Source organism: Hydra vulgaris, chromosome 12 (genome assembly GCF_038396675.1).
Source record: "Hydra vulgaris chromosome 12, alternate assembly HydraT2T_AEP".
In the NCBI taxonomy this organism is placed as follows: Eukaryota; Metazoa; Cnidaria; class Hydrozoa; order Anthoathecata; family Hydridae; genus Hydra; species Hydra vulgaris.
Window position 1 is genome coordinate 76,453,091 of NC_088931.1, and position 23,579 is coordinate 76,476,669.

General features: G+C 26.1%; 2 protein-coding genes across 5 annotated transcripts in view; one reads left to right on the forward strand and one right to left on the reverse strand.

Moving 5' to 3' along the window:
* LOC100199590 (neuronal acetylcholine receptor subunit alpha-9) lies at window positions 1-17,316 on the reverse strand. 2 transcript variants are annotated; one of them, XM_065814497.1, is made up of 7 exons: window positions 17,139-17,316; window positions 16,880-17,028; window positions 11,094-11,138; window positions 5,433-5,542; window positions 5,199-5,276; window positions 1,027-1,245; window positions 1-912 (listed from the first exon to the last, which is right to left on the reverse strand). In XM_065814497.1, the coding sequence occupies exons 1-7, from the start codon at window positions 17,218-17,220 to the stop codon at window positions 174-176; spliced, it is 1,422 nt and encodes a 473-aa protein (XP_065670569.1). In that variant the 5' UTR covers window positions 17,221-17,316; the 3' UTR covers window positions 1-173. The 2 variants fall into 2 exon arrangements, with proteins under 2 accessions (XP_065670569.1, XP_065670570.1); XM_065814498.1 differs by having other exon boundaries at window positions 45-912; window positions 1,096-1,245; window positions 17,139-17,303.
* Window positions 14,728-23,579, forward strand: part of LOC100203342 (neuronal acetylcholine receptor subunit alpha-10) — a 22,515-nt gene continuing 13,663 nt past the window's right edge. For 2 of the 3 annotated variants that reach the window (XM_065814494.1, XM_065814495.1), the window contains exons 1-5: window positions 14,728-14,834; window positions 17,609-17,730; window positions 17,817-18,103; window positions 18,229-18,273; window positions 18,442-18,551. In XM_065814494.1, coding sequence (XP_065670566.1) covers window positions 14,827-14,834; window positions 17,609-17,730; window positions 17,817-18,103; window positions 18,229-18,273; window positions 18,442-18,551 — 572 coding nt within the window. In that variant the 5' untranslated portion in view covers window positions 14,728-14,826. Of the gene's footprint in view, window positions 14,835-17,494; window positions 17,731-17,816; window positions 18,104-18,228; window positions 18,274-18,441; window positions 18,552-23,579 lie in introns of those variants that run through there. The other variant, XM_065814496.1, reaches the window with a different exon arrangement.

The following is a 23,579-nucleotide window of genomic DNA, read 5'->3' on the forward strand; positions in this document are numbered from 1 at the left end:
TTTTGTTAAAATGTGTCGTGTAAATTTTAACAAGATAATATTTTGAAATACTGTACAATTGAGAATTAAAATGTCTTCGTTCTTTTTATTCTCGTGTTTTTATTGAGTTTCTTTTCTTTTTATAAGAAATAATTTTGAAAGGTTTCTCCTGGTTAAATGAATTTTTTACCTAGTTATTTGTACTTCAAAGATTCTGCAAGTTTGATTTGATGACGATAACCTTTTATAAATAAAATTATGGAAACTATGAGAAAACAAGAGCCCAGTACAATTAAACATAAACGATCCACAATTATCCCGATGCATTTCCAAAACTCTTCGTTACTTCTTGATTCAGTTTTTTGCAACGATCTTGAAACTAATATATTAATATCTGAACTCAGTTTATTTGTTTCGTACTTTTTTGAACTCTTTCGAATGTTTTTATACTTTTCGTGAAACTTAACGAGGAGATTTTTTTTACTATAAGGTTCTTGGTTTTCTTCGTCGTAATATCTTGGCGACTTTGGAATTATATGGTTAACTCCAACTAAGGGACCTATACAATTGAAAGCTAATATTCGCAGCCATTTTGGAACTGGTTGTTGACGTTTTAAGCCAATCGAAATAATATTAAAGACTAATGCTAATGAAATCAGCCCCATATACAACATCAGTGACTTTGTAATAAGCGGTGACACATCTGAATTAATTGGAGTACTGTCCGACACCATCATGCATAAAAATGTAAGTGATAAAAATGATTCTATCACAAGACTTATTCTTTGTCCCGTTAAATGAGGCAAGCCAAATGTAAGAACACCTGATAGTGTCATCACTGTACTTGGAATTATTACGTTAATCATAAAATATCCAGGATGACGTCGTAAATTGACTGTAAATACGATGTTTGGATAAGGCGTTGGGCAGCAACTATAATGAGACTTCAAATAATCTTAAAATAGTAAGTAATAATGTAAAATTAAATTTTTAATAATAAATAACATTTAATTTGTAATCTGAATTTACCTAATTATAGTTAACTACCTGTATTTTACAACTTCTCTAACAACCTTTGCGCCAAGTAGCTTGAACTCAGTACTGTTTAAGTAATACCTTAAATCAGCAGATGTATTTGTCGGAAACATGTCGATGTGATAACCATCAAATGTCCAACTTCCAAATCGAAGAATACATAACTGGTCGTCAAATGGAAAGTATGTTGTGTCAATATTACAGCTGCTTCTGATAATAGCTGGTGAATACCTAACAATATTTCACACATTTAAAAAAATATGAAGCTCATTACGCACATATATATTGACAAATTTGACGCCAAAATATATTGAACATAACTCAAAATTGTTTTTTTTTTTAATACATGGCACTATCCAAAAAAATTGAAAACGTGGCTAGTCAAATTATCAGATAGGAAACTTGGTGTTATACTTTTTAAATAAAAAACTTCATCCGACTTTCAAGTTTTTCTTTTATCGTAGCAAAAAATATTGTGTTATCGTGGTGAACCTGCGTACTCTTGAAGCGGAAAAAACGTCAAGTGTACGCAGTGTTTTTTTGAATTTTTTCAACGTAAATGTTATATTAAAAATTGTCAATTCATCTTTGTTTATGTTTATTTGTATTTTGAATGATTTTATTCTCTCTATATTTAATATTTTTTTAGTGCAATTTTATTTGCTTCCCACGTAATTTTTCAATCGCAATAAAAGCTAAAAATATAAGATGCACACAATTTTTTTAAAATTAATTTTTTAGAAGACTTTTTAGAAGACTTTTTAGAAATTCTTTTATAAATAAACGAAGACTACTTTTTTTTATAGTATTAAACTAGCAAAAAACTAATTAAAATTAAAAAATTATTACCTTTTAATTCTACGTGGGAAAAGACGGACAAAGATGACTAATGTGGCTAAAGACAACTTTTCTTATAACAATTCAACAAAAAAATTAAAACATGTGTAAAAATGAAAGTGTATATATATATAGATGTGACGAATGCGACGAGATGGCTTTTCATATAACAACTCAATCAAGTTTTTTAAGCATAGTTGACGTGATTTTATACGCATATGCTTTTTTTTTACGCTAAAAAAGTAAAGTTTTACGTTTAACTGCCGATTACGCGGTTAATTCCGATTGATCGCTTATTATGCGGGTGTAACTTTTTTAGGAACATTTTTTTGCAACGCGTTTTGAGTATTTATGACAGTATGCAACGTAAATAAAGCAACAAAGGGAGTTAACTAATTAATTAAAGATGTGTTACAACCATGTAATTCTAATTGTAGTTGGGCCATAGACCTATTGTGCTATTCAAATAGGCTTTTTACAAGACTTCAAGAAGATTTTGGCAAAAGTAAAAAGTGAAGATGATTTCGGCAAAAGAATGGAATTTTGTTATATCAGGTTGTCAAAGAGTAAAAAAGATTCCGATTTGCATAACAAATTTTTCGAACAGATTGTTGCTATTGGACCTACTCTAATCAGTACAAACTAATACCTGTACCTAACTCAAAGAACGAAGTAATGGGGTGGTGTTAAATAACTTATGTTGGTCTAAATGGTCCATACTTTTTCAGCGATAAGATAGACGTAGACGTGTGTAAGGGCCTGCAAAATCGTAGTGTTTTGAATAAAACGTCTCCAAGAGCTAGATGGTAAAAAAATTGAATAGCTGCATATATTCTTTTTTTATTTTCATAAATATACTATTAAATAAATTTAAAAAAATTTTATTATTTGTTTAAATATTTTAAATGAAAAGCACATACACAACTTATAAAATACCCAATAAATAAGTATTTAAGAGATAATGTTGCTTTTATATAAATAAGTATGTAAATAGGTAATAAATAGGTATGTAAGAGATAATATTGCTTTTATATAAATAAGTATGTAAATAGGTAACAAATAGGTATGTAAGAGATAATGTTGCTTTTATACAAATAAGTATGTAAATAGGTATAAATAAGTATGTAAGAGATAATGTTGCTTTTATATAAATAAGTATGTAAATAAGTATAAATAGGTATGTAAGAGATAATGTTGCTTTTATATAAATAAGTATGTAAATAGGTATAGATTGGTATATAAGAGATAATGTTGCTTTTATATTCAATAAAAGTAAAATAAGTAAAGCTTTTAAGAACAACTTATTTAAAATTTTCTAAAAACCGACAGCTACCAATTGGCACACAAGCGCCACTAGCTAGTTGGTGTGATGATAATTTTGAATGAAAGACATTTTTAATAAAGCCATGATTTAGGTAAAAAATTCACAATCAAAGAACTTTTTTTAACTACTGATTATCTACAACTAGACTAACAAATAATTTTCATAAATATTTACATAAATAAGATTGAATAGTTTAAATTTTCAAAGATTGAGTATTTAAATGAAAAAAAGCATTGTTAGCTATGATATCATAAAAAATAGTGAAAAAATTCTTTACTTAATTATTGCATGAATTTTCTTTTGAGCAATCGTAAATGGGTAAAAAGAAAGTATTTTACACGCCTAAAGTCTTCTATGTTACGTTGATTTCATTGTGCATAGAGGACTGGGTACATTCATTTTTGTAAATTAGCCATGAGAAAAATATAATATTATATGACATATGGATTGTTTCAACTTTATGTGATGAAGTAGTGATATTAAAGTAAGAACACTCTTTGAGTTTGATAATTTCAAAAATTTTAAGTTTTGCAGTTCAAGATTTATTTGGAAATGAAAACATACCTTTGCCTCAATAAGATCCCATACAATATTGTTATTGAAATAATAAACAGGAGTCCCAAGAAAATGAATCGGTGTTTTTTAATAGAGCGGGTATGCTGAAAACAGATTGAGCAAATCCGCCCAACTAAAAAACACTGATTCAACTCTGTGGCATAGATAGAATTTATTAAATAAAATTTTAATTTAAAATTTTATTTAATAAATTAATCATCAATTAAAATAAATAACTTTTTATTTTATACAATTTATTATTATTTAGATATTTAGATCACTGAATATGCAACTAAAAATGCGATTGCTAAAAACAAAACGTTAAAAAAAAAAAAAAATTTTCTGAGCAAAAAGCTACTAACAATTTACTAAACTTTAAAATGTTTTGTTTTTTATTTTACTTTGAATTTTATAATACTTCTATTATATTTAGAAAAGCAGTAGAAACAAAAAAAAAAAAAAAGAAACAAAAAAAATACAAGTTAAAAAAAGTAAATAAAACAAGTTTTCAAACTAATCCTATGGTCACGTGTTTAAGACGTCAAAATTAGTTAATATTACTTGGAATTAAATTTATACTTATCGCTATCAATGATAGTGATAAATATAAATTTATATTGATATGATATATGACATTGCATGATGATAGATTGAAAAAATAGATATGATATGATAGATGTAACTGAAACTATAGATATGATATTGTACGATGATGATTATATTGATATAATATATGATATTGTATGATGATTGTATGCTATAATAGTATAACATAATATAATAATTTTCTCAAATGCATTTTTGTTTATGCATAAGTTAAATAATTAAATAACTAAACAAATAATTAATTAAATTACATTAAATGTACTGAACCCAGCTTTCTTCTAGTTTACTTTTTTGAAAAAGTTCACAGAAAACAAAAATACTTTTATTACTACTGAAACTTTTTTTTTTTTTAAAGTTAAGACTTTTATTTTTTTTATTTTCCATTTTGAACTTTTTATTTTCCAGTTAAGCAACTTTCAAAACAATATTTTTCAAAAAATAATAAAAATGTTAAAAACACAAGATCTTAATATCAAAAATCATCAAATAAATATCCAAAAAAAAAAAAATTTGCTTTTTTTTTACTTTCTTAAGAAAGTAAATTTTTTTTTTCTCTAAAGATACAATCAAGTTTGAATCAAATCAAATTTTTTTTTTTTGATATTTATTCTACTTTTGAAACTGACATTTCTTAGCTTAAATAAGCAAGTTTCATCTTTAATTTTGTAATAATCAATTACACCAGTTAATTAATTAAAACAAATCAGTGTACTTTTTATAGCATTTTTAAAATATTTGAATTTAAGGGAATTTCTTAGTTTAGCTTGCCGTTATTAGGATTCGTACATTTTAAGGTCATATTAGACATATCCAGCACACTGTTAAAAATCGGAATTAAAAAAAAAAACTATTTTAGACTTGCCAAGAATGTAATCCGTCGTATCTCATAATGATTTTGGTTTTAAAACTGTACATAGAGCTACCAATGCCACTGCTTGCACTAGATATAATTCATCGCTTATTTAAAATTTAAAAATTGTAACAGATTTATCAACAACAACAAAAGTAAAAATTAAAAACAGTTATTTACTATCATATACCTAAAAATTTTTTTTTTAATTGCATATTCAATTTGTTACTGTTAATTTATTTTTACCTGTTATATAAAACAACATCTGGTACCCAAATTTTTTCAGGACTAACATTAACTACACTGATATTATTAAACTCATAAGGATTCCATTTTAAATGCTGATTATACCATTTCTAAATGACATTCAAAAATTAAGCACTTATTTGATATTCAATTAAAACATAGGGTGACACAAAGTTTGTAAAAAAACAACAACAACAACAACAACAAACGCAGTGCGTATTCTGGTTCTACCAAACTTAGGAGTCTACAAGAAAAATCTTAGATTCTTAAGTTCTCAAGAAGTGCTACACGTAAGTTCGAAGAGTTGAGTTTCCTTTCTTAAAAAATCAAAATATTTCTAAAATATTTGTGGTCATTTATAATTAGTTTTTAAACAGTTTAATTATAGCGTGAATATTGTGGTTTGCATTTTATTCACATTTCAATAATTAACTTATTTTGTATGTTTTTTTAAACTAGTAAACAATTTTTATTATTTACGTTGAAAATGTCAAAAATCATGGAGGGAAAAGAGAAAAAAATTAGATATAACGCTCGAAGATTTTTATACCTACTTAACACGCCTTTATGCTATTTACCTACGAACCGACTACCATCTAATAACAGAATTCTTTGGTATTACCTGAACCTGACCTCAGCTAAAGATAATCTATTCAAACCTATCAATCTTTTAATGTTCTTGAGCACAAGTGGATGTTATCTTTAAAGAGAAAAAGGAGGTGTGTAATTCACATACCGGAAAATACTGCTTACTCCGACAAATTGTAAATATTTGGAAGTTGGCGGATTTCAGTAACTATTTGATTTCTGAGGGAAGCATATTGGAAAATTTTAAATCTCTTAATGAAAAATATAAAGGTTTACGCAACGGTACGAGCTTTCAGATCAAAAAGGAAATTTCTGACAGCACAAAAATGATTTTTACAATATGATAGAGCAATTGTTGGACATCAGTGCAAAGGAATTTGAGAACAAGTTGAAGCACGACAAATCGATGCCTCGCGATACTTCTGTTATACAAGAGGATTAGGCCTTCTTAGATAATCAAGGCATTCATTGTTAATACATTTTTTAAACATTTAACCAATTAAAATAACTTATCTACTTATTTTTACAAAAATTAATTTTTTTAAGAATTGTTTTATATTCAAATTTAAGTTACACTAAATGTTTTTAACAATTTTTTATCCAGAACTAACAAAAGTATAATCATATCAGCAAAAATTAACAAATCTCTTGATTAGTGGTAATGAAGACGAAATCGGTAAAAAGAGGCGATTGAACCATAATTCATTCTTTAACGATAAAACGGATCCTGATTTCTCTGATGAAGAACCTGATATTGATCAGGAAGATATTGCACCTAAAAATTTAAGAGCTAAATCACAGTTAGGTAATATCAAGTTTTAATTTGTTTTACACATAAAAATATTCATATCATTTTTGCATTGAAAAAATAAGAAAGAATGTAAATATTTTTTACCAATAGTAAACAGACATTACAGGTAAAATAATGCAACTTCTGAAGTAAATATGTGACCGAGCTGGAAATCTTTATATTAATTTAAGTGCTGCATATTTAATCGTCAAAGTAAGAAACTTTCATCCCAATTAAAAATGTTTCTTTTCATGAATCAATCTCAGAAAGCAAGCATTAGTTTAGATTAGTATGTTTTAAAGTAGAATAGGAGATAACCATGGAGGGTCTCATTGCAGTAACAATTTCGACCAGTACAAAGACCGGTCTCAGGGTTCAAGATCAAATCCTTTTTATTGCTAGTCTAGTAAATTATCTTGGAGAAGATGTTAGATAGCTTAAGTTAAGCAGAGAACCTCACAGAAGAAGACATTACAGATTTTTAGTACAGGAAAGAGGCCAAATACAGATTTTTAGTATAGAGGCCAACATTTATATTACTATATTATTTTAATGATTAAAGAGATGTTAGTTGTACATTTGATGAAAAAATTATAAATTATAATATTGAGAATAGACAGACAATTTTTGCAGACAGACTACAAGTATTGGTAACTAGTCCAGAGTTTGAATCAAAAGATGATCTTTTTCTTGGTGTTGTACCAGCTGGAAGAGGTTAGGGAAGCAATATAGCAATAAGTGTTATAAAACCTCCTAGAATTTTTTGAAAACGCTGACTATATTGAAGGATTCATTTCTGACCAGGGCCAAGAAGAGGGTGAGTCACCCGAGCAAATTGCTCAGGGCCCCAACAGTGCATATATTAACACACATGTAGTATAAAATGTTCAATGGCGCCAACAATAGAGCAAGCGAGTTTTGTTATAGTCAATAGAAATAACCATAGAAAACTATTGTTAAATCTTATTTTTAAAATTTTGCGATAAAATTTGTCACGTGATCAAATCTAGTGAAAACAAATTTTATAAATAGCGTATTTGGAAGAGTTTTTTTACTGGCGAAAACTTATATCAGCATGTTAAATCTTATTGAAATTATGATAAAACAGCTGTTTGAAAAGGCACATTTTACTGCAAGCCACGCTAAAATTAAATAGTTTTATGCGTGTTTTGTAAAAAATATTAGTTTGGATTTATAAACTAAAATTTTTTGTAAAAAATACTTATATTGTAATGTAATAAAAGTTCTTACCCTCTCGTCTCTATCATTAAAACCCCACAGTTTATTAGATCTAGGCTAAATTACCCCCCTCCTTCCTTTATTCCCCCTTCCCGTTTTATTAAGGACTCGAGAGTATACAATCTTCTCTGCTAGTCCACAACGCTGGGAAATATTACAAAAGAGGCAAACGACGTACCTCTGTGTGGTCCAGATTGTCCATGCAATCTGGACCACACCCCTCCATGATGTGTTTTTACACGGGTAATCTTGAACACAATGAACTGAGAGACTTGACAGCATTCGCCCTTTCTCTAATTACTTAAATCAAATTATTGAATTGTTGGAAGATGTTCACAGCTTGAATCTCACTCTTAAAACAAAAACTGATATTAGAGGTGCCCTGAGTTATATGAGCTCTTTCAAATGTGAGCTCATATAATGTAATTATAGGAGAAGTCAAATAAGCTGCAAATACTGCAATCAGTTCTGAATTTACAATCTTTCCATTGAACTTGTTAAACAAAATTTTTGAAATGAAGCTTGGGTAACTCCTTAGAAATGTAGTAATTGCACTGTAAACTTTTACTTCAATTCCAGTTACAGTGGACTATCAAGAGTTTCTTGCGCTTAATTATGGGACAACAACAAAGTAGTAATTTTGCCATTTTTCTTTGGTTATTGTTTAGGCACCATATTGCAGAGATAAGTAGGCTTTTAAAGTAGTTTTAAAGGAACAGTCTAAAGTCCTTCTAATAAGTTGCTAAAAGATTTTTTAGCAGAAATGGATAACATAATTTTATCCAAAAGTTTTAGCCAATGGTGTCGTAGAAAAGTTTCATTGTTCAAATAATACCCTGAGGGAGACCTTTTTGTTTGCAGTCAGCTCTGCTAACTCTATATGAAGGCTAAAAAGTTTGTAGCTAATGCACTTGAACATGAAATTTTCCCTAGGTGTGTAGCAATAATATAAAAATATTTATTTTTTTATAAATATGCTTTTTTTTTTAAGGAAAATAAATTTAAATAAATGTTTTAGGAATAGTTATAGGCATTTTCTAAAATATTTGGCGTTCTATATGAACGTTAAATCTAATAAATATATGAACTTTTGCATCTGTCAGCCTGGCGCATGTCACAATGCAAGGTTTATGGCCAATGTCATATATTTTCTAATGCTCAATATGACATCTGACAGTCGTTGAATATCTGACTCTTGAAAAAAAAGATACGGTCTCGAGGGTTACATTTATTGTAGCTATTTACTATGAGCTTGTCTTTCTTAAACCTGGTAAGACGGAGCATGTTGTTCTCAATGATTTAAATGCTTTTAAAATTGCTTAAACAATTCCAATAGAATAGGGTCATGAAGTTGGAAACTCACTTCAAAAAAGCATGAGTAACCGCACATGATATTTGTCTCCTAAGGTTATCTTACTATTGTTAGGTGATCCTGATCTGAAAGTAGAATCTAATTTTTTAATTTTTGAGAAGCTCTTAAAATTTCCAATTTCTGAGTTATCAGAGATTTCTGTAGGTGCTCTTTCTGTAGTTACTGTCTCTAGCAATAGTGTGATAGAGAATTTAATTACGAAGAAAAATCTTTTTTTTTTATACTCACAGGTCACATCGATTCTGTTTGAGAATGGTATTCTTCAAGTGATTTCTAAGCTTTAAATTCATACAAGCATTTTATTCAGCTAGTTAGCAAGCTTAGTGTGACCAATGACTGCGCGAAAAGAAATATTAGTTTAGTAGAAAACTTTGTTCACAGTTCCCACAATAAGCATCAAAGACAAAACATTCTTTTAGTAGTCAGGGAACATAGAAAGTTAATAACAAAAGATATGTCACTTTCTGAACTGGTTAAGCTGTAACCTTGAGTTGGGTAGTTAATGTAAAATAAGGCTTAACTTTAAGAATAATCGTGTTTTATTTTCTAATAGCCGTCACACTGACACTAAAAAACGTTTTATTTTAAAAGTGTATTGAATTGGTGTTGTAAAAAGCTTTACAAAACAAAAATAAAACAATACCGCAAGGTTGTTTTGTCAGTGGCCTATAACTCAACCTAATTTTGAAATATCGTAAATCGCAGATTATGACGTTTTTGATTTTAAGATGACAACTTATTAAAATTTAAGACGGCACCTTATTAAAACATGTACTACTAGTTTTGCGACCTACTAAATCTTTATTTTTGACCTACTGAATTTCCAACCTACTGAATATTCGACCTACTATCTTTTCAATTTTATAGCGACGCCGTTCCGGTATGTATAATGTATATTTTGTTGTTGATTTGAATTTTGAACGAGCCAAATTTGATCAGCTTTGGCTCAGTGGTTGAAGGGCTGTCTTTAGAATCGGGAGGTATACGGGTTTTGATGAATGTATGGAAAACTTATTGATTGTTAATTAAAAAAAAAATTCGCAGTTTAAAAAAACAACGCTAAAAATACAGACAAAAAAATCGGTCAAAAATTAATTTATCTCAAATCGATTGAAAATGAAAATCTATAAGATAGGTTGAAAAAAAATCGGTCGAAAACAAAAACGTCATAAATCGGTTGAAAATAAAAAAGACTATAATCGGTTGAAACAATTTAGGCCTCTGTAGGTTATCTGAAAAATAATTCCACTTTTTAGTAGATGTTCTTTTTGTAGAGCAACTTAGTAGGTCGAGATTTTGTAGATCTAACTATCTGACACGGTTTTAATATAAAAAGCTTGTGTTAAAATAAAATAACCTTGCACCGTTGTTTTATTTCTGCTCTATACAGTTTATAACATTAAAAACATAAAACGCGCTTAAAATAAAAGTTTAATTATAATAATAGTTTAACTCATAAAAATGACATAAAACTCAGAAAATTTTCAACATTTTAAAAATTACATGTAGCACTTTCAATTGTCAAAAACAATTGAAACTTTGTATTTAACCTAATTAAATGTGGTAGAGCAGGATAAGCAACTGCGGTTCAATTTTCTAAAATTTTCAACTCACAACCCTATTTTGTGTCACCCTACTGTACATGTTTTAAAAAATATTTGAAAGTTTTTACCTGACCAACCCATACATTACTGATCAATGTTTGTGAGCGATCGTCCTTAAAATAAAGTGTAAAAACATAAAAAATGACCAATAGATCTTCTTAGATTTTCGACCTTAGATCTTCTTAGAGTACCAAACCAAAAAAATGTCTAATTATAAGATATAATATTTTATTTTAATTAAACGATTGATTAACAATATGACCCTATTTAAAACATATCTCTATATTATATTAAGTTTATCATTTTAATTTAATCACAAATACAAAATAATAATACACGAAAAAATTTTAACTAAAAATAAAATATAATTCAATTTTGAACAAAGTTTCAGAACGTTATATATAAAACGAAATCTCAGAAACTTAAAACTAAATTTGAGAACATAATATTTAAAACGAAATTTTACAACGTAATACTTAAATTTTTTTATTTTTAATTTTATTATTTTATGAATTTATATACTTCGTATAACTGTTCTTATAATCATATAGTAACCACTTATCAGAAAACAAAATATTATATAATAACCAATATGGATTTAAAAAAAATAATTCTGCAGAACATCCAATACTTCAACTAACAAGAAATATTGGTGATTCGTTTGAAACATCGCAATACACATTAGGTATTTTCATAGATCTATCGAAAGCTTTCGATACTATAGATCATAAAATTCTTTATAACAAACTAGAACATTATAGAATCACTGGAAATACTTTATTATTACTAAAGAACTATTTAACTAATCGTAAACAGTTTATTCAAATAGACTTATCATTATCATCAAATTTATTAAATATAACTTGTGGAGTGCCACAAAGCTCAATACTAGGCCCATTGCTGTTCCTGATATACATCAATGATCTCTACAAAGCCTCAAACTTAATGACAATTATGTTTGCGGATGACACTAATCTTTTTTTAACCAGCAATGATCTAACAACATTATTTAGAAATATGAACACTGAGCTTATTAAAATCTCTGACTGGTTCAAATCAAACAAATTATCAATTAATATAGAAAAAACTAAATGGATGCTTTTTTACCCAAATTCAAAAAAAAATTAATTCCAAGTATTACGCCACTTATTTTTGTTAACAATATTGAAATAAAGCGAACAAAAATTACAAAATTTTTAGGCATTTATATTGATGAAAATCTTAAATGGAAACACCACGTTAACAACCTAAATAACAAAATTGCTAGAACTATAGGAATATTATATAAATCAAGATGTTTCTTAAATAAACATACTTAAACTTAATTATATTATTCCTTTATTCACTGCCATATTAACTACGCTAACATTGCTTGGGGTAGTGTGAACAAAAGTATACTAGAACCTCTTCATCGTCAACAGAAACACATTGCACGTCTTATAAACTTTAAAGACCGTTTTACTCATGCCAGGCCTCTCTTACTTGAAATGAATATTTTAAATATATATCAGCTAAACGTTTATAATATTTTATGTTTTATGTATAAATGTAAAACCAACGATTCCCCTTCTTCCTTTCATAAAATATACTCAAAACAAGTACAATCTACGAAATGATAATTCTATTCGACTACAATTTTCGCATACAAATTTTGGTAAATCTTGTGTTTCTTTCCGAGGAGCCTTTCTTTGGAATAAAATAGTTTTGAAACATTTTGACTTTTCTCATGAATGGACTTATACCTCTTATAAAAGGAAACTTAAGAAAATCATTTTGTCTATTGATAATATACTTTTATACTTTTAATAGGAAATTTATTTGAAAATTTCTATTTTTTATTTAAATTATGTTTTTCTTCTACTATTGTTAAACACAGTTTTTTTTTAACTTATTTTAAAATATGTAACACGTAAATTTGTAACGATTTTGCAGCGGTTCTCGACGACTAGACCTTAAGGTCTTCAAAGAGTCTCCGCATTCTTTTTTTTTATTATTTATAGTAAAAATCCTCACTTGTAATTGTTTATATTATTATATCTTAACTTGTAATTTTATAAATATTGAAGAAATGTAAAAAAAGAATTAAAAAAAAAAAAAAAAAAAAAAAAAAAATTTATTCATAACATCTATGTTTTTATATTTATTCATAACATCTATGTTTTTATATTTTTTATTTGAGTTTGTTACAAAATTTGAAACAAGAATACTACTATTGAATTCGAGTTAACAAAAAAAAAATTTGTATTGACATCGGTTACTAAGTAAAAAAAATTTTTTACTTTGTAACCGGTGCCAAATTCAGAAATTGATCACAAATAAAATCAATTGTGGAACTGAGTTTTCAATTTTTATTTGATGAGTATACGTCGTTTTGTGACACGTTTTATATAACACTTTCGTACGTAAAGACAATCAGGAGAAATAGAGGAAGTTTATGGCTTCATGGAATATTTAATGAAAGATGAAGTAAAAGCAGTTGTGATGGTGACGGTAGTAAATTTTGTTCCGAAGTGAAAATCAACGATGTAATAGTTAAAGGCCAATAATTGTGATTTAAATAGTTTTTTTAATTAATTTAAAATAGTTTATGACTATTTTAAAAGGTTGAAAAGCAAGATGAAATAGCGTGAAAAGTTTGATAAATTGAAAAGTTTCGAACAGCAGCAAAAGAACATAAGACATAAGACATGTTGATATAAGTTTAATGAACGGATAAAAACGTTAGACAGCGAGTACAAGTTCTGTCAAAATATGGAAAGCCGGGAGATTTTTTTTATTAATTAGGAATAAAGAAATAAACTATTATTATCAACAAAAACAAGTCTTTAATCTCGTTTTGAAGTATAGGTCTTTTGTCTCGTTTTGAAGTCTTGCTTTTGAGTTTTTTTTTATTCAAAAGTTATTAAAAAGTTTTTTTCATTGAAAATTTTTTTATTTAAAAAAAAACATTTTTAAAAAAAGTTTTTAAGTTTTTAAAAAAATACTCCGTAAAAAATTAGCGTTTTAAAAAATTTTAAAAATCGGAAAGATTTAATAACACAGTGAATTACAAAGAACTTTAGGTAGTAGGATGTATAATCAATTTGGTTTTATAAAGAACTATTTAAAAACAAAGCATCAAAAATGCCACTTTTTCATTAAATAAAAACTCATGGTTTACATTAAATAAGTAAAAACTCGTGGTTTACGTTACAAGCATTCATTGGTTTTTCAAAGTATTTTGTCGAACCTTAATGAAAAGATTAAACTCAATTTAAAAATTAAAATCACAGTAACAAAAAACATTTTGTAACTAAGATCACGTGTCACACGTGTCAATGTATACAACATATGGTAACTTGCATACATACTTGTCTCATTACATAGTAATGACACTATTATGTATCCATATGTATCCTTACACAGTTTTACTGTAATATAAGCTTAAATATCAAAGAAAAAAAAAGAAGATATCTTTAAATATTTTATTATGAAGTTTTTTTCCCACGTTCTCAAAAATGAAGATAGACGCATATCTTCTATTAAGCTTTTATAGGTAATAAAAAAGAAAATGTTTAGATATATAGGCTGTATTCAATAGATCCTAAATAAAACGAAATTGTAAATTTTTAATTGAAATAGACTCTATTATAACTGAAGATTCCTACAACTTTAAGATGACGTACTAAAAATACTTACATCGAAGTTGCTAAAAACATTAAAGTACTATATAAAGCATGAAAAAATGTTTAAAGAGCAGTCAACACAAGGATGTAACTTATTAACTGCTAAATTAGCGGTTACGTCTTAGTTTATGTGGATATGTGGAGGTACTCAGCAACACTTTTTTACGGAATTTTTGACAAATATTTATTTATTTTTCCTTGGTGATGTTTTTGATAAAATTTTTAAACAAAAGGTTGTTATCTGTACAATGATAGAGCAACAACGTATAACGGTAGTGCAACAACGTACATCGGTAGAGCAACAACGTACAACGGTAGAGCAATCTTTTCACAAAAGTTTAATAGATAAGTTACAAGATTAGATTGATTAGATGGCCTGTAAATTAATTTAATGAACAGTAAATTAATCTTTTTTACCATAAAATGTGAACATTATATATAAAAAAAAAGGTTAATATAGATAAAAAAAAATTTGAAAAAAACCCTAAATTGATGTCTGTATACTCTCTGCACATTCTACCTGTTTAAGTCAGTCAATATATATGCATTCCCTTCATGCTCTAAATATTTATGTCAGTCAACGTATGCACACATCCTGCATGTTTTACTTATTTAAGGTTATTATTATTATTAACGGTATTTTAATAATAAAAGTCTGATCAAAGTTTTATTTTTAATTGTCGTATTAGAATTATTTAATGGTCCTTGTAATAAATCTAATGATCATATATATATATATATATATATATATATATATATATATATATATATATATATATATATATATATATATATATATATATATATATATATATATATATATATATATATATATATATATATATTTAAACAATTTTAAAATGTATTTTACAAAATAGAGTGCTCAATGTTCTTAAAAGATCAGAGCAATTATAAATTTATATACATAAATATATATATATATATAAAGTTCTAAAAAAGTATTTTTCATTCAAATTCACAAATAAAATTAGCTGGAGTTCAGTTATTAATTTATCTATTCATGAAAATTAGGTGCTGCTATATATTTATTTCATCATTTTCATATCTCTTATTAAGGGTTACTGTTCTCTTATATCTATATGTTCTTATATATATATATATATACATATATATATATATATATATATATATATATATATATATATATATATATATATATTTATATATATATATATATATATATATATATATATATAATTATATATATATATATATATATATATATATATATATATATATATATACATATATATATATATATATATATATATATATATATATATATATATATATATATATATATATATATATATATATATATATATATATGAACATATAGATATAAGAAAACAGTAACCCTTAATAAGAGATATGAAAATTATGAAATAAATGTATACCAGCACCTAATTTTCATAAATAGATAAATTATAACCAAATTCCAGCTAATTTTATTTGTGAATTTGAATAAAAAATACTTTTTTAGAACAAATTAATCAAATTCCTCAAACTGCCAAGGAAAATAAATAAATATACGGAATATTCAATAGCGTTTTGAGGTCATAAGTTATAAAATTGTTTTCAAAATGATAATGCAAATATGTTAAAATTAAACTCATTTAAGTTTTAATCTTGCAAAATTTTAATCTTCTAAAACTCAAAAAAATGACTTAATTTATTCAACTAAATTTTACCTTTTATTCTTAGTAATTACCAATGATATATTTATTTTTATTATTAGTATAAATTATTCAATCTTTGCGTTTATGTTTGATATATTTCTAAACCTTTGATTATATATTTCTAAATCTTATTCCTATGTATGTATATATATATATATATATATATATATATATATATATATATATATATATATATATATATATATATATATATATATATATATACATCTACATATATATATATATATATATATATATATATATATATATATATATATATATATATATATATATATATATATATATATATATATATGTATTAATGAAAGTTGAATATTTATATATTTGTTATATATAAGTATTAATGAAAGTTGAATGTACTTAATAGTATAAATAGATAATTTTTTAATAATGTTAAGTAATACTTAATATCTAATAAAAATATCTCAATTAAATAATGTTTAATTAAATATTAATCAAAATGTTTACTAATTTGACGACTTGCACGTATGCTAGATCCAGAGTCAAGTTAACAGGATCTGATTTTTGCATCGCTGGGCGAACTTCTTTGTTATAATTTGAAAAAATATAACTTAAAAGTAGCGTTTCGTCGTTTGTCACATGTTGACCATCTACGTCTAAAATTAAAACTTAAAAATTAATTTTAATTTTTTTTCACTAGTATATTATAGATTATTATATTACTCTAAGATACACATGCTCGTTAGATAATAGTTACTTAACATACCTTTGAATAAAGTAAAAAACAAGGTTGAATAAAAACACATCGAAATACACCATCGGCTAAACAATGATATATAGAATATCATTGCTATGTTATTATACTGACGTATCTAACAAAATTGTAAATCAAGTAAAAGCAACCTCTTCAATATGCAAAAAAAAAAAACAAAAAAAAAAACAAAGTTAAACAAAAAACATTCAATTGTTTTCATTGTGGTGAAATATTTTTAATACTGCATTTTAATACAGTTGGGCCGAATTTAGAAAATGGATTTCTGAGATTTCAATGAGTTTTATTCTAACCTAATAATTAATAAATGAGTCATAAATTCATAAGAAATTTTTAATGTCAAGTATTTTATTCTTCCAAAACAAGTTTTTCTTTTATACAAATTTAAACGTTTTTTTCTCTACTAACAATTAAATTAAAGTTTTTGATATTTTTTATTATTTAAATTATATTCGTTTAAATAGCTTTTTGATACTTTCACTTATTCTCTTCATTGACATGATACCGAGTTTGGTTTTTAAGAACAATGTCATCATTAGAATCAAAGTTTTGGTTTATATCATTTGGATAAGTAGTTATGCGGAAGGTAAGTATTTTCTTACACATATTAGTTTTGAATATGTCAGAAAATATTTCTGTATAAAATTTTTAGAGTTTTTCTTTTTTTTGAAGCTTCGTTGGAGCCAAAGAATACAATGATAAAGTCAAATACCAAATCAGAAACAAATGAAAAAAACAATAAAGCATCTATGAATATTGACCAAAAAACTTACCAATCTACATTATATAGTACAGAGTCAAATGACTCAAACATAAATTCAACAGAAAGTGACGAAGTTAAATTGATAAAAGAAATATTTAGGAAGAGAGGTTATAATAAAGAAGTCAGACCTGTTGTAAAAAAAGAAGATGTTGTACAAGTTGTGTTTGATTTAGCCTATACACAGTTGCTTGATCTGGTATGTTGTCAACACAATTTTTTTCTTAGTTTAGATTGCTAAAAAATTTACTTGATTTGTTGTTATTTTTATTATTATTATTGTTATTATTATTATTAATATTGTTAATGTTTTTAATATTATAGGATGAAAAAAACCAAGTGCTTGTTAGTAATGTTTGGGTTCGGATGGTATTTTTTATACCTATATTTTCCTATTTATATTAATAATATTTATTTTAAAATTTGTCTTTGTTACTATTAGAGTTATATTGAATATTATAAACATTACAAAATATAATTATATATAAAAAGATATTAAACTTAACAAGATAGAACTTATATTTTTTCAACGTTAAGAGATGGTACAACGAGCTATTAAAGTGGAATAAAGACGATTATGGTGGTTTAGAGTCAATAAATATCGATTCATCAAAAATATGGATACCAGATATTGTTCTTCAAAACAAGTAAGAATAGTTCATTAGGAATTGTGCTTCAAGGAATGTTTCTTATATTTAAAAAATATATGTTTTCAAGCTCAAAACTTTCATACTCGATAATTTTCTGTAAAGTGAAAAACGAATATTGTGTAAAAATAAGAAATTAAAATTATTTAAAAAAGACTATATTGCGGTAAAATAATTTGTTAAACCCTAAACTATATATAATGTTGTTTATACTTGTTTTATCAAAAAGAATAGATTGTTTTTTAGAATGACGGGGAACGCATCTCATAAAAAAGTTCTATTGCTAAATCACAGCATTAAAAGTTTAATTAATATCTTAACATTCTTTAATATACAAATGAAAGCAAAAATAGTTTATAAAGCTCATATCTTATCTATTCAAACATATGTCATTTTAATAAATTCTTTTCATTATAAAACGTGCAATAGAATTTTTATATTAACACAACATCAAAACTGTTTTTTTTTAAATACTATTGAACAAGTTTAGCTTCGTACAAAGATATAAGCAAGATATTATAAGTAACATAAACAATTTAGCAATACATCTTCTTTATTATTACTGATTTTTTTCTAAGTAAATCGTTCTTACCAGCTATGTATTTATTAAAAGCTGTTTACCTGCGCGGACGCGCAAATAAGCTTTTTTCTATGTAACTTTAAAAATATCTGTAAATACAATCAAATAATTTTTGAAATATGTTTTATAACAAGCTTCTTCTAAACTTTATTTTATACTTTCATTCTGTTTTTAGCAGCCTGTGTTTTTACTGATTCATAAAAAATAGCAAAAAACGGCTTTATAGTCTGTATCTCTAAAGCTTTTTTAAATTGTAAACCTTTATACTTTACTGTTTTCAAAGCTACTTGACCAAACGCTAAAAATGCAGTTTTGAAAAAAAAGGAGTCTTATTCAACCAATTTATTGAAACAATCATACAATAGTAGAAACTTTTTTGAAAAATCTCATCAATAGCAACAATTAATTTAAATTAACTTTGATTAATTTTCATAAAAGCAATGAGTTCAAAGTTTTTTGATTTTTGGTTCTCTAGCTTAATCAGTAACAAGTTTAATGCAGTAACAAGATTAATGCAGTCCAAGCAGAGGCCTGAGTCCAAGGAGTAATTATTTTACAACGTTGCAAAATAAAAACAAAAAAAAAACATTTTGCTTAAACAATGTTTTCAATGAATTAGACATTATATACGAAGAACATAACACAAGCTAAATTTAGAGCATATTTAAAAAGTATTAATCAATATTTCATATCAAATTATATTAGCATTTGCTATTTCAATTTTGTGTTATTCGATGACTCAAATTAATTTGAATGAAAGTGCTCCAAAAGATATGTAACCAAAGGCGACAAATAGTTTTTTTATTTCTGTATGTTTCAGCAAAACTTAATTAATGAGTAAACAAAAAAAAAATTATATTTAAAAAATTTTATTTGCAACAAAAATTTAAATTTGAAAAGAATTTATTTAAAAAATGATAGCTACCTACAGAAAAGCTTATTCTGGATAAAAGTTGTTTTTATAGCAAAAAAGCATTTTAAAATTCAAAATGAATGGTTTATAAAAATTTAAGATGCCTCGGGGCGCCTTGTACGCATTTCTTTCAAAACGCAACGAGAATGCTGTAGTTAAAGAATAAGTTTTTTCAAAAGAAATATGAAATTAGGTAATTGAAATGAGGTATTGAAATGGGGTGCATAGTGTATTGGAAATAAAGATTAATTTCAAGTCGCTTAATTGACAAAATAAAAATGTAAAGAATCTATAAAATGTTGTCACTGTATTTTATAGTTTATTAACGATCCATAAAAATGTTTCAAAAATCAAAACTTTTAAAAATTCTTTATATTATATTTCTTAATACTCTGTTCTTAATCATAATAATTGAAAACTGTTTTATATAAGTATGAATTTTTTGTTTTGTTTTGAGTTCATTTATTATTGAAAATCAATTTTGGAGTTTATAATCTTTATTTTTCAAATTTGTATTATGCTTGATGACTTTTTATGATGTTTAATGACTTGTGAATATTATTTATTAGAGGATTGGCGATTGAATATTATTTATTAGAGGATTGGCGATATTGTACCGCCATTTGTATATTTAACAAATACGAAAATGATAATTCTAACGGCAAATTAAAAAAAAAAAAAAACCGAAAGAGATTGACTTCTCAAATTAAATATTTCTTTATGTTTTACAATTTAAAAATGAAATCTTCAATCTATCATTCTAATTCATTGCAATCATCTAATATATCAAACAACAAGCATCTTGTTTCGATTTTATAATTCTAATTGGTTTCTTGATGCTGTAACTTATTTATTGTATCCAGAAATTATAGTATGTTTTTTATGATAATATATCCAGCAAACTTTATTATCATGGATTTGCAGTGGACCTATAAAAGCAACTTAAGAGGTTCATTGAAGTTTCGGTCATCGGTTATATAGTGGACTATTAGTGGCATCCGCTATAAGTGGACGGCCGATAACTTTTTACATGTTATATAAAGCTTATATAACGCTATTGTTAATCACTTCTGGCAGCTGCCACTAATGGTTTACTTAGTAACCAATGACTAAAACTACAGAAAATCACTCAAAATGCCTATATAGATAAACAGTTATCCTATTCACCTCAGCTTCTCTAAAAAAATTTCTACATGTCTATAGAGTCTTTTATTCCCATTATATGACAGTATTTTACCTATATTTTACTTTTGATCTATGGTGAATGGGGTTTCTATTTTAAGATAAAAAAATATAAAATGTTTCTTGATCGACTTACAAAGATGCCAATGATGTATTAACACAGCCGTGTTCAACATTGGTTGTGAGTTCTGACTCCGAACCAAGAGGTCCGAGATTTGACGCCAACTCTAGCCTAATAAGCAACATCGGCAAAAAAACGAGACGTGTTATGAAAAAATGTTTTGTTACTTTGATGGAACAGAAGGTATTAGAGAGCATTTAAGAGTGTGGAGTAGCTAGGTTTATGATTTGACAAAACTAGAAGTAATACTCAAATTCATAATGAGACAATCACTGTTTTTAAGTTGTCTTCTAACATCACGTTTATGAAATCTGCGCAGTTGCAGTGTTTTACGGAATTGTATCAAAAGGATCAAAGATTGAACTTTTTGGTTGAGTGAAGTTCTAGTGGTAACTAACAGAAAAAGTTTTAAAAGTAAAATATTTAAAGATTTTAAGAAAAAAAGCGCTAAAAAATAAACATTAGCAACCCTAGGGCAAACCAATGATATAGCGGATGTATAAAAGTATTTGGTTTTTGCCATAAATTAAATGTTACCAATAAAAAAAATTATTTTTTGAGAAGTTAATTTCTTTTTAGGGTAATCCCTTTTAAACTCTTAATATCTTTTTTACACGAATTTTTATCAGTGACGGCTTTAATCTAAAAACGTTAAATACTAAAAATTACGGATATCATTGAATAGAGTTGTATCACAAAAATATCTTTTTAAGAGAGGAAAGTATTAAAGAAAATAAAAAAAGAATGATTGCATATCACCCAATTTAATAATCTTATTTCCAAATAAATCAATTTGAAAGGACTGTGTTAATCACATAGCATATTTTATTAACACAGTCCTTTAAAATGTTCAATATGTTTTCTCAAAAAATGGAACGTTTAATGAAGCTACAATTTTAATTGAGAAGCAAATGGTTCGTTCATTACTACGACATATAATATAATCATCATATGGTACCTATATTTCATCTTTGCTACCTATTGTTCATCTATGCTATATATAGCTCATTTATCCGATCTATTGCTCATCTATGCTGTCTTTTGTTAATCTATGTTATCTATTGTTCATCTACGCTATCTTTTTTTTTTTTATTTTTTTTTTTTATTTATATATTTTGCCGTTGATAAATATTACAAAAAAGAAATTACAATAAAAGAAAAATCCTGGCCGGAGCAAGAAGAAGACAGGTTGTCTTATCACCGAGCCCCGTCACACACAAATTTACATGCACAATAAATGATAAAAGACAAAAAGACAGAATAAATACAAAAACAAAAACAAATCAAATACTATTGTTCAGTATAATTGACAGTATAAATACAAAAACAAAAATCTATTGTTCATCTATCCTATCTATAGTTCATCTATGCTATCTATTGATCATCGATGTTATTTATTGTTCATCTATGCTATCTATTGTTTATTTTTACTATCTATATAGTTCATCTATGCAGTCTATTCTTCATCTATGTTATCTATAGTTCATCTATGCTATCTATTGTTGAAAAAAATTGGCATGGCAACTGTGCAAGAGTTGACTGGTTTTGATCATCTTATCAGTTTACCAATGAAGAACAATTTATCGACTTCGTGAATTATGCAAAAACAAACGATAGGGGTCAGTAGTTTATAAAAATATCAAGACCTAAATTGTTTTTTCCTTAAATTTCAAAGCCTCTAGATATTATGCAAAGAAAAAATAGCTAAGAAGAAAGACTTTTTTTAAAACATTATATCAAAAATATTCTGAGCTATTATTAAAATTTTTTTTTGATCTTCATTAACTTTAAGCAAAATTAAACGTTTTGCAAAAAATGTAAAAAAATGCATCAGACCTTTTTTTGATTCATTTTTAAAAAAAATTCAACTTGACCCCAGTGGGCACGCGTCGTCCTAGGGACATCGAACGTCTTACGGAAGTCTAAACGTACGAAAAACGTCTGACAAACGTTGCCCGGACGACGCATGCCCACTGAGACTGGATACCTTTGTCATGAAACAAAATCAATATTGAGTTCCAACATTACAAAAATATAAGAAGAAACTTTTTAATAAAATTTTTTTTTATCATTTGATATATTTTGATAATGCATAATTTTTGTATTTTGTTTATTTGCTCAATAATTTTTTCAATACACCAATATTACATAGTCAAAGAAAGAATTGATTTACTATGAGTGGTATAAAAACACACAAAAAAAGCAAGCTTCGGTGTCTGATTTAAAAAAAAA